Source organism: Egretta garzetta, unplaced genomic scaffold (genome assembly GCF_000687185.1).
Source record: "Egretta garzetta isolate BGI_Z169 unplaced genomic scaffold, ASM68718v1 scaffold88, whole genome shotgun sequence".
Classification (NCBI taxonomy): domain Eukaryota; kingdom Metazoa; phylum Chordata; class Aves; order Pelecaniformes; family Ardeidae; genus Egretta; species Egretta garzetta.
In genome coordinates this window covers 1,110,342-1,122,397 of record NW_009260408.1, presented here as the reverse complement: position 1 = coordinate 1,122,397, position 12,056 = coordinate 1,110,342, and the positions used below count along the sequence as shown (strand labels likewise).

At 42.0% G+C, this 12,056-nt stretch overlaps 1 protein-coding gene across 2 annotated transcripts in view; it reads left to right on the top strand.

Moving 5' to 3' along the window:
* Nucleotides 1-9,365, top strand: part of PDCD6 (programmed cell death 6) — a 27,754-nt gene extending 18,389 nt beyond the window's left edge. The window contains exons 3-7 of one of the 2 annotated variants that reach the window (XM_035898978.1): nucleotides 2,640-2,701; nucleotides 5,976-6,020; nucleotides 6,986-7,144; nucleotides 7,816-7,925; nucleotides 8,333-9,365. In XM_035898978.1, coding sequence (XP_035754871.1) covers nucleotides 6,988-7,144; nucleotides 7,816-7,925; nucleotides 8,333-8,548 — 483 coding nt within the window. In that variant the 5' untranslated portion in view covers nucleotides 2,640-2,701; nucleotides 5,976-6,020; nucleotides 6,986-6,987 and the 3' untranslated portion in view covers nucleotides 8,549-9,365. Of the gene's footprint in view, nucleotides 1-2,639; nucleotides 2,702-5,975; nucleotides 6,021-6,985; nucleotides 7,145-7,815; nucleotides 7,926-8,332 lie in introns of those variants that run through there. The other variant, XM_035898977.1, reaches the window with a different exon arrangement.
* The last annotated feature ends 2,691 nt before the right edge of the window (nucleotides 9,366-12,056 follow it).

Genomic DNA, 12,056 nt, shown 5'->3' with positions numbered 1-12,056 from the left:
TTCCGAGGGGGACTTTTAAGAAAGGCTTGAGGAGGAGTACGTATGGCTGTGTTTTAGAGCAAGGGAAGGGGCATTAATGGAAGCGAAAAGGTAACCTTGAAAACGCTGAAGCCATTTTTGACGTGAGAATCCAGAAAGGATTGTAAAGTCTGGAGGGTCTGTGTGGCTGTACAGGAAGGCTTGTCAAAAGGAATCTGATAAATGCTTACAGAAAACTTACAAATGAACAGCAGATATTCTCTTGAGTACAGGCCCGTGTTAAAAAAAGAAAACATGGTCAAGACTGCAGTAGTGATGAAGCTAAAGGAGTTCTTTGCATTTGTGTCGCATCGAGGGAACTAGGGAAGTTCCTATGTTGCATCCTTTTTTATCGGAGATCATATGTCAGGGGATCCATCTTGACTCAAGTGACAGGAAGAAGAGGTTAAGGGGTAGACAAACAGTAGTAAGTTGCTAAAGCTGGCTAGTATTTACTTAGTGACTCAGGAATGTGGCAGAAACCTGCCCAGCCTTCTGTAAGACCACTTCATCTGAGAACTTGGAGGCGGCGTGTGTGATGCCATTTCTTTTTTTAAAGCGTCCAGAAAGAAACAGATCGACAGTCGGACTTCTGTACCAGGCAAGCGAGTAGAAACCATTTTCAGTAATGTAGCTAGTGAGGAGAGTTGCATGGCTTTTATTGAAAGTATTCCTTTCTAGCAGACTACTGCGTAAGTCTTGGAATATGTTTGATAAGGATCGGGTATGGATATGATGGCTGGAACTGGTGCAATTAGTATAAGCTGTATAGTTTCCAAAGAGACTCTCAACATACAGAAATATCAAAGGCCTTTAAAGAAATCTGGTGTATGTAGAATGAAAGGGAGGGTCCTTTGGTGGATAAATAACGGACTAAAAAGAAGAGTGTGCCGTCATCTGCCACGCTGACAGATGGAGGAGCTCTTCTGGGATCTTCATTCAATACGTTCAGGAGCAACGGGGGGAAAAGAGGGCGAATGGTCAGGTGAAGTTTGCTGGCTGTGCTGACTGGTTCTTGCAGTAGGTCAGGCCTATGAAGACTTGCAGGAGCACCCTGCAGTCCTGAATGACGGGGTCGTATCATTCTGTCATGGCCGGATCATGAGTGCTGTATGTTGGTCAGTTGAAATCCAGATTAGATCCCAGGTGTCCATGGGAAAGACTCACTTTAGTTTTGTGTCATTTAATATATAAAATTAATGTGCTGTAAGCTGGCTGATGATGCTCAAGAGCAAGATAAGTTGGTCATAACATGTTTTTATGAAAATACCAGCTTAGGACTTAGTAGCAGCTCATAAAGGGTAAAAAATGTTTGGAATACCTAGAAAAGAGAAAATAGAGGGAATATCTTTTTGTTATTATGATCTGTGCAACTTATACTTCCAATTTGAATGTTGCATGCAGTTTATGTAATTTTGGAGAAGGGGAAGGGATCTAGCAGAATGAACTGAAAAGGTTCCGAAAAAGGCAAGGAGTAGAGGAGAAAACCCCAGCTTCTGCAGAGGAATCAGCTAAGCAGGACTCTGCTTTGGAATGGTAGTAACTGAGGGGTTGTTTAGCCTGGAAAAAAGGAGGCTGAGGGGAGACCTTATCACCCTCTACAGCTACCTGACAGGAGGTTGTAGCGAGGTGGGTGTTGGTCTCTTCTCCCAAGTAACAAGCGATAGGACTCAAGTTGTGCCACGGGAGGTTTAGACTGGACATCCGAAAGGGTTGTCGAGCATTGGAACAGGCTGCCCAGGGAAGTGGTCGAGTCCCCATCCCTGGAGGTATTTAAAAGATGGGTAGATGAGGTGCTTAGGGACACGGTTTAGTGGTGGGACGGCAGGGTTAGGTTAGCAGTTGGACTTGATGATCTTAAAGGTCTTTTCCAACCTAAACGATTCTGTGATTCTATGAAATGAAAACTGTCAGGGTCAAGGGGAAGGTCCTTGCATAAAATGGAGGGAAGTCCCCACCACTTTCAGTTATCCTAAAAAATGCACGATTCTGCTTTATGTGGGCATAAATTACTTAGTTTATTAATTTGGAGATAGAACTCCATTCCCTAAGACAACAGACTGTGAAGGCTCAATGGAAGCTGGCACCTACCCATGCTTTTTCACTTTTTGAACCCCTTTGAAAGGGGTCAGGGCCCTGCCGTTGATTCTTTCAGTACTTGGCACTGGTTCCATTAGTGGCTTCCTCTACATTGCCAACATCTTACTGAGTGGCACTGGGTGCCAAGCAGCTCACTACTGTGGCATTAGGCATTCTGCGGATTTAACCAGCATGGTGTGCTCTGCAGTTCTTCGAAGTAAATAAAAATATTTTCTTGTGTGGAGTATGGCCAAACTGTTCTATTGCCAGTGTGCGTTTCTGTGTGTCTCCCTCACTCCTAAGTCAGTCTTGCAGTTTTCTTTGTAGCTTTTATCATGTTCTAGAATGTCTCATCAGTCTGAATGAAGCATTTAATTTGCTGTAACTGTGAATGGTTTACCAAGTAAAATGCCATTAGTGACTTTTCAGGAAAAGATTAATCTTATCTGGTGAGTAAGAACCAGAATTTTGAAGTCTTCTGTAAGTGGAACCTGTTAATTTCAGCCATTTAAAGCTTACTGTTTGTTTTTTTTTTCCCCCAGGGTTGATAAAGATAGGAGTGGAATAATATCTGATAATGAACTTCAGCAGGCATTGTCCAATGGTAAGTCTGTAAATGAGCAGGGAGGTAGTTCCTTGCAAACTGTTAAATTTCATGTGAGACTGGTTACTTGATGCCATAATTCTTTGATGGGGGAAAAGGGGGGAGAATGTTCCTACCACTGATTAATGCTACTTAATCTACAGCAAAAGACTGAAGGGGGGGAAGAAGTGGACAATCCTTCTGATTTTTTTTTTCCTGAGCCCATTGTTCTTGGTTTTGGAGTTTTGGTTTTTGTTTGGGGGTTTTTTTTGTTTCAAGGAAAGTTTTCTGGGTTTGATGCATGTTAGTAATAATGCATTATAAACTGAACACCTTTTGTAAACATTACTGATTTGTATCCTGGGGAATGAAGGCATGCACATCCCTTTATTTCTTCCAGCTCTGCTTCCTAGAAAATGCAAGTGATGATTTACATATTCCTCCCTCATCACTGCCAAACCTTTGCTTTTTAGCCAGGATCAGTGTATAACCTGGACAAAGATCAGATGTTTACAACCAGCCTTTTTACTGCACATAAAATCTTTTCATACAGTATGGTGCAGGAATTGAAGGTGGTAATTTTTTTTTTTTTTGTTTTCCAAATGAGGCTTTTTCCTAACAAAGTAGAAAGATGCACTCTACATCTAGTAGTACAGCATTCTCGTAGTTTTTCAGTTCCCTGTCATAATGCTTAAAGAGTAACCAGGGTATGGTCAAATAACTCATGAAAGCAAATAAAAACCAAAAAAAATTCCAGTAGCCTATTTTTACTTCCCTCTGGTGGAGGGAGGGTGGGTAAGGTTGTACTTTGTGGTTTTTTTTTTTTCCACTTAGAAATCTGACAAAGTCCATATTGAAGCTGTTTGTGCACCTTTGAGTCCATATCGAGTTCCTCTTCTCCCAAGGTTTAATTCCTTCACCCTTCCTGTCCATTGTGACTGAGAAGAGCTTAAACTGGTGTGAGCTGCAGTGCACACAGACTGAAAGGCTCCTTTTTGTCAGTCATCACCTGACTTGAAATAAATTTGGATGGCTCTATTTAGTAAAATTGTAGTCTTGTAACTAAACTGGATTTACTAGAATATTTGTTAATATCTGATAATTTAAAAGCAGTGTATGCACATGATCCGTAACTAAAATACTGTTTAAAATAACAACTTCAGCAAAAGCTATGTTAAATGGATTAAGTCACCATTTTCATTTAAGATTACAGTGCTGTTTATAACAATGTGGGAACCTGGCTTTACCTGCCGCTTTAAGCTTCATATATTTTAAGTATCTATCTTCTCCTCTGATTGAATTTAAGGGTAACAGGTAGTGATGACTATCTGAACTCTTTTCTCTCCTTGTTTACAGTGTAGATTAGCACTTTCAGTGCTTTGCAGTTATGAAGAATCCCCACCAAGTGAATTCACTATTAGAAAAAATATTTACAGAACTGTAAGCTTCCTTCATTCGGAGGAATTCTAGATCTTGTACACCAAAGTCACTAACAATTCGCTGTATTCTTTTCAAATACATCTTCTAGTGGATGGTTGTGTGTAGCTGTCCTGCAGTCTAACATGGACTAAAAGAAGGTTCTATGTTTATTTCTAAAACATTAAAAAAAAAAAAAGTCTGCATGGTGCTCATTAAAATGCGAAGTTCAGTGTGGTTTTGACATTCAGCTTTTCAACATGTCAAGTTTATGCAAGTAACAGTCTGCTTTACCTGGGAGGGACTCATCATCACTTCCTACAGTTGTTTGTACAATGAAATTCTATGCTTGCTTCTTTTTCTTTTTTCCTCCTGTGCTGCCACGTAAAGTTGATAGCAAAGTCAGGGGAGGGGAACAGTCTTCTACTGTTTAGTGGAACAGGTTGAAATCGGTACAGTTCTTCAGCGCTGGAGTTGCTCCCGTTTCTCTATGTAGTGCCTGTGTGAGTCTCATGAAAATTTCAACATGAAATAAGTTAAATTCCAAACCATGTTTTCCCTTTTTCCTCTCTTCTGTTTGGAGTCAAATGCTGGCACCCTATCAATAATTCCATTATTTTTTATTTTTGTCAGGAGACATACAGCTCTAAGGTACTGACGTTCTCTGTCTAAAATACCGCTTAAGCATGTTCAGAGCGATTTGTACTCATCTCTGCTGATGTTTCTCTTTATGTGCAAATAGTCCTATGGCCGGCCTGTGGTGCAGGGCTTTTCACCGTTGCTGCATCTGTAGACTTACACCAACACAGTTTCCCTTCAGTGGGAGAAATTCAGCACTGGTATAAGGGCTACTTACACCACTGCAGCTTGATGCAGCGAAGCAGCCATGCCTCTCCAAAGCCCGCTTAATACCACCGTGGCCTCTCTGTTAGGTATTCGTGGTCAGCGAACTGCATGGTTGCAAATGCCTCTACAGTTCCCCTGGTCTCACTGGTTCCTTCCTGGTCCATGCACTCAACCTCGGTGAATTTAATACACGCTTCTCGGGCCTCCTGGTACCTTCACAGGCTCTAGAGAATTGATGGCAAAATTCTAGATGAGGCACAGTATTTCTCTTCATTTAAAGCTTAATGCTTCCTAGCGCTCTGGAATGCTTCCACGAGAGTGAAAACCAGATTGAAGTGACTACCCTGTCAAAGTATGCAGAGAAGTACAAGGCTCCTCTTCAGATGATTACTGCTCAGGCCCTTTCCAACAGCAACATTTCTTGGCCTGAAAATATTAATTTAAACTAACCCTTCATTGATTTAACAGCAGAGGTGGGATTTATATTAAACTCAACTCTAAATTGCACTGTGTGGTTATGCCGTGTTAGGAACCTTTTCTTTTCCCTTGCCACAAACAATGCCCTGGAGTAACCCGCCTGTAAAATAGGAAATGAGCAGATGGGTTTTTACTGAGGAATAGGTATGAGGCCTTGTTTGAGTTGTAACTTAAAACTCTTCTTCTCCCATCAATAGAAGAAGTGGGACTTCAGTTTTGATCTTGCCTTTTTTCCAATACCTCCCGGCTATCTGGGATGAAAAAAATCCTTGGTTCTTCTGAGGTTTTGGGGGTTTGGTTTTGGGGCACTTTTTTTGGAAAGTATTTGTTTCTATGTAGTATCTGTAAAGCATTGGTCTGACGTCATCTCTGAATGGTCAAAAATGTAATTACCTCGAAGCAGCCTTATTTAATAATACGCTAGCTCCATGCCATCTAGCTCTGAATTCACTGTTTAAGTTCTTACCTGATTTTTTTGGTTGGTTTGTTGGTTGGTTGCATTTTTTTTTTAAACGTGACTTAGAATTGAAGAACTAAGTCGTTCTTTGTGTTTCAGGCACGTGGACTCCATTTAATCCAGCAACAGTCAGGTCAATTCTCGGTGAGTGTGGCTGTGTGATGTGATGTAGTCAAGATACTGTTTTGTGATCTGTTTAGAAGACTGAGAATGCTATCGATTGCTGCGCTGTTTTAGAGAAATTAGTATGTACAAATATCACGATACATATACAATACGTATTTCTCCTGTAATAATAAATGCCTGTTTAAAGGTCTTCTGAACTAATTTGGCTGTAGGGTTAACAGGCAGGTCTTTCGTTGTTAGGCGGTATGTTTCAATATGTCTTTATTATTTTATTTTTGTTTTTCCCCTCCAGACAGCCCAGCAATAGTAAGTTAAATATTTTCTGTCGACGTAGCCTGAGAAAATGTTACTGTACAACTGAATAGATAGTACATGTCATTTATGCGTGGGGAATTTGTCAGCTTAAGTGTTCTAAAAAGAGATTATGTAGCTTGTCTGCGTAACTGAGTTTTCCCATCTTGCATTTTAATGATGTGTTCTGCTCCAAAAAGACCAAGCAGAAGCTTTACAATGTTTAAATTTGACTAAATTTTTTGCTTTGTTTTTAACAAGGATTGATAATACCATTTGTATGATGACAGTATCAGGAAGTCAAATGCAGATGGGTATCCCAGCACTTCTGACAGTCAGCAGCTGTTGCAGGCTTGAGTCCTTAGAAAAGAACACACCCCCCCGCTCCCTTTTGGTCACTGGATGATCAATCAATCAAGCCCTAGAGACTTTCAGAAATGAAAACCCAGGAAAAACAATCCATCTGTGATTCGTTTGGGTCCTCTTTTATCTTGCTTTATCTTCTCCTTCAGTGGACAGCTGCTTGCTTTTTTGGCAGTACTTTCCAAAATGCCACTTGTATTTCTGCAATTCCTTTTCTGTCTTCAGTACCTTCCACAAAGCGCTCTTGCTTCCTTCTTAAGATACTAGCAGATCTTACTGAAGAGTAGTATGATCAGGGTTTTGTACCTGTTTCTTATTTTTTATTTCAGGCATGTTTGACAGAGAAAACAAAGGGGGTGTGAACTTCAATGAATTCACAGGAGTCTGGAAGTACATCTCGGACTGGCAGAATGTCTTTCGAACGTATGACAGAGACAATTCTGGAATGATAGACAAAAATGAACTAAAGCAGGCACTAACAGGTTTTGGTAATTCATTTGTAATTACAGTTTTTCTAATTGGGTTATGTCATCAGGCGAGCTGCTTACTATTAGGGCTGTCCCGCTCTGACAAATGGGACTGGAAGCGCGGCAGGTGAAATGCAGTTACCCTTTTAGGTACAAGGTGCCTTTAAAGATACCCATGCCACAGGCACTTTTTAAGCTATTTTCTGTAATGGAAAAAATGAAACTGGATGTGTCAGTAGGTGTGTGGAACGTTTGCTGTCTCCCCCGTTAGCTGCTCCAAGAGTGCTACCAATACTTGAGGTAAATGTCTGAACTTACAGAGAGGTACCTGACACAGCTTGCCACTTTTTAAAACGAGGCCAGCAGTCTGCGCTACAGGAACGTTGTGGTGGCAAAAGGATCTTTCATTTAATTGACTTCACTTACAAAAACTTGAGTTGCGGCCCTAAGCCGTTCCCTGAGCCAGCTAGTCACTTTAATCAGTAATTATGTTTACTGTGACTCTGTCTAGAAGTATCATTAAGCACGGGTTTTACTGCATGCACTTTAACACAAAGATAGTTGGCAAAAAAAAGTCTCTTGTAACTGCTTACCGTTTTCTGGTTTCATTACGTATACACTTGCTAAACAGCCTAGTTCTTTTTATGGCAGAACTGTGGGAATGGAAACTTAAAGCATTTCTCTTTTCCAAGGTTACCGACTGTCTGACCAATTTTACGATATCCTTATTCGGAAATTTGACAGACAAGGAAGAGGACAAGTTGCTTTTGATGACTTTATTCAGTGCTGTGTTGTCTTACAGGTAAGAAAGGAGATGTACTTTAATGTCAAATTGAAAAAATAATTGCTTTTTCTTAAACATATATGGTTCTCAATTTAACTATAAGATTGGATCTAGAACTTGCTTAAAAATCATTTGAATAAATAATACAAGAGGTGCTCGAACCACCTATTTGTCTTCACTTGTTATACGTTTGCATCACAAGTAAATCTGATACAATTTTTTTGACCTGTTAAATACTTTTATGGGGCAAAAAAAAATGTAAAATAGTCTCAGTGTTTTAAAAGGAAAACATTTCCATTAGTTTAGTAACACGTGCTTCCTCTAGACCTTGGGTGTGTTAAAACTGGAGTGTGTCATCGCCCACGGTGCCCACAGTTCTTGTATCTATCTGAAGTGTGAGTTTTCCGTTTCTCTCTCTGTTTAAGGTTCCGACTAAAAGGAATTTGACCTTGCAGCTGAATTATTCAGCCTTTCCTCACTGCTGTCCCTGCAGGGGCAATGGTAGTAAAGGACATTTAAAACAAACAGAAACACTTGTGTGGCAGGAGAGAGCGCGTGAGCTGTGGTTTTACAGGTGTATCACTTTGTTTAGAAATGAATCACTGGGTGATTCCTTGCCTCAGTGCTTAAGGTTTCTTTAAGTGTCTCCTGCTTTTCTGAAAAGTATGTAAGACATTGGGGGGAAGTTGGGAAACGGCAACAGTGGACGAGCTGAGTTGTAGTAGGATAGGAAAAAGGTTGCTCTTGCTGACACTGGCCAGCATCACAGCAGTATCTTAAGCAACGTGAAGAGAAGGGAGTGCCCTGGAGTAGCATTTCTCTTACTTGCATGCAGGTGGTTTGTTCTCCTTTAAGGCTCTAGCCTAAAGTCTGCTGCAACATCAGCGGCCTTTATGCTCATTTGTAATAGAAGCCGATGATGCTTTGTTATAAACTCTGGCAAAGAGGGCTTTGCAATGGAGCATCATTCAGTGGAACCATGCTGGCAGTTATTTTGGTCCACACTCTGTCTGTATCGCCAGGCACCTTGGGGGTTTTACAGAGACAACTCAGACATTAATGATGCAGACAGCATATTTGGCTGGAAGGTGCGAAACAGCCAAGGTACTCGCTGCATTCTATCTCCAGGTGACTCAGATGTCTCCCAAGGATCGTGCATTGTGTCCTGTCCCTTCCCCTCTTTAAAGCCAGTTATGAAAAACTGTCTGATCTCTAACGAAGTGCCTGGGTAGCCTTAGGTGTGGTATCATAAGGTGGGTTTAGAATGGGATCTGCTACACGGCTGAAGCACAAGACACGGCAGAGAGCCACCTCTATTTGCACGAGATGGTTGTAAAGTGTCTACAGAGGGGACGAACAGAAAGCGTTTGTAAAGCTGTAGAAACCTGAGGGGCGAGGGAAGATGTGGCTGTCTGGGCCTCCCCCACGTACAAAAGCATATGGTTTTTTTCCCCCCCTTTTCAGAGGCTGACCGATGTGTTCCGACGATACGATACAGATCAGGATGGCTGGATTCAAGTGTCCTACGAGCAGTATCTTTCCATGGTCTTCAGCATCGTATGACACGAATAACTAGGAATTGCACACTGGCATTACACAGACTGGAGTTGCCAAATCATCCTGTACTGAATAAGATTATTGATGTATTATAATGGATGTAACGTCACACTCTTAAATTTTCTATGTTGGTCGTCACCTCACCTTCAGAATCTGTACTTGAGTTGTTTTTTATTTTGTATGACTGTATGATATGACCATCTCTGCTTACTGTAGTACAGAAAGCACAGAATCTAGATTTAACTGGTGCAATGTCAAACTTAACCTTCTTCCACATATCCTGCATGAGGAAAAACGGACTCTTTAGAAAGGCCAAATAAAAATAATGCTTGTTAGTTTATAAGAGAGTTGAAAGTCAGAAGTTGCACAACATGTTTTGCATGTGCCTTACTTTTATAAGAGTTTAATGTATTAATTTTTAATACAGAATTTAAAATTAAGTAAAAATATTAGATCAACTTTTATAGTCTACTTCACTTTTGTATCATTTTTTCAAGGGGGGGGGGGGGGGAGTGAGTGGTTTTATTTCTGTATTCTCATTTTCTATGGTTCAGGGGTCCCTCCCACTAACAGCACTGGCCTCTCTTCCTTGCTTTATCTTTTTATGTTCAGCTGCCTCCTCCTTTCAGGGTATCCTCAGGACATCTTACAATACAGCTTATTCGCACCCGTGTGCAATACTGCATCGTCCTCAGTGAGTTCCCCACAAAAATAAACTCTACCCAGCTACTATGGATATATAGTTTCCTCTGCTTAGTGGGCTCGTTTAAGGCCAATAGTCTTCCATTTTGTGCCGAAGCACTTGTTTGATGTGGCCTTGAACTGACAAACAGTCTGAAAGCCTTACCCTCCATCTCGCCGCTTACAGATGGAGAGGGACTCCGTAGAAAAACTGAAGCAAAAAAAGTAATGACCGATTCCTGTTGCATGCCGGCACCTGCAGTGACTTGGACAAAGCAGCTTGGAGGAAGCAGAGAGAAGTTAAGACGTGCTCTTCGGTTACACTTGGAAAAATCTTACAGCAGCGCTAGCCAAGGCACTTAAAACTACTCAAGCAGTACTACTGCTTATCTGTAACTGCTGCTCCTTGGGATATGTTTACAGGCAAGAGCCTTCAGCCTTTATCCAAAGGCTTTTTCTTTAACTGCAGCAATACTGATTCTGGGAAGTGTTCTGAGGATCATTAATGAATAGGTCCAAGGTGCCCAGCTAAAACTAGAAAAGCTGGTGCCTGAGCAGTTTCGCAGGCGGTCTCCTGTGAAGGATGTCTCCTTTTTCAGCCAACCTCCTTCTACTTCGTGGTCTCCTTGGTGCAGAACAGCTGGCTCCAGCACTTTCTAAAGGAGCCTGACCGCAGCGGAAAATCACCGAAGTGGCTCTGGCCCAGAATGACTCTCGTCTGCATGGGAAACGGGTACTGCTGAAGGTGTGAAAGCAGGTATGTCAGAAACTGGCCAGGAAACTGGCTGGGAAGCGGAACATTTATGCCCCCAAAGCATGTTCTAATCTGGATTTTTATCAACAGCTTTTTAGGGAGAAGTGAAATTGGTTCAAAGGGCTCTCATGCAGCATAGCTCTGTTAGTGCTGAAGGACGGCAAGCATTTAAAGTGCTTTCCCTGCCTACCTTGGGAAGGTTGTTCCCTGAAGAAGGACCAGAGCCTAGAGAAACAGGGAAAGGGCAGAGGACTCATTCATCTCCAGTTCTACACGACATGGGAGCAAGGTAAGGCAAAGAGCTTTCTTGGGAGTAAGGAGTGGCCAGAAGTTGAATCAAAACCAGGAAAACAGAAGCAACAGGAGCTCTCAGCTTATGCAGTCCTCCTGAAGAAGTAACCGGTAGGATGACAGAACTTCCAAGGCACATTCTACTTTTGGGTTTTTTCTCCCCCCCAGCCCCCTGAGGTCTTCTCACATGGTGCCTTTGTGGACACTGCTGGTCAGGTGCCAAACAGGTCAGCAGCCTGGGTTTATGCGCTCCTTTTCTAGCACTGGTTGAAGCCCACCTTTAAAGGTGGCAGGGTTGAACTGAGTGAGAACAAGTAAGACAGAATGCAAAGTCGCCCTCTCTTGTAAGTCATGTTTATAGGATGAGCTGCTGGCTAGAGAGAAAGAAGTAAAACAGGCAGATAGAGCCTCAGGCTGGACATCCCCATTGGCAAAAACTGATTGAGAGAGGGACCCTGTAAAAGAAAATGGTCTGAGTTGCAGGTACCTGGCCCTGCAGAGGAAGGGGAGGTGTCATGGAAGCCCTCCAAACCAGGCGGTGATGCCCAGTACTCACAGTTCTACACAGCCCTGAAGGGAATACATTCATTCATTGCTCCTGTCACAGGGGTAAACAACCCTTGTGCAGAGTTGCATCCCGATGATGCTTCTGTCTCTTTCTTTTTGCCCTTCATTTGAATACTAGGGATTGAACTCCAGGAAGGAACGTGTTCCCGCAGCAACAAGGATGCTACTTGTTTGAGACAAGGCAGCTATACCTGTGTGCTAGTGTGGGACACAAGAATAAAACAAAGTCTCTGAAACCAGTTGCAGAGGTGACAGCTACGGACCAAAAGTCAGACAAACCTAGGAATGCCAAGGGGCAG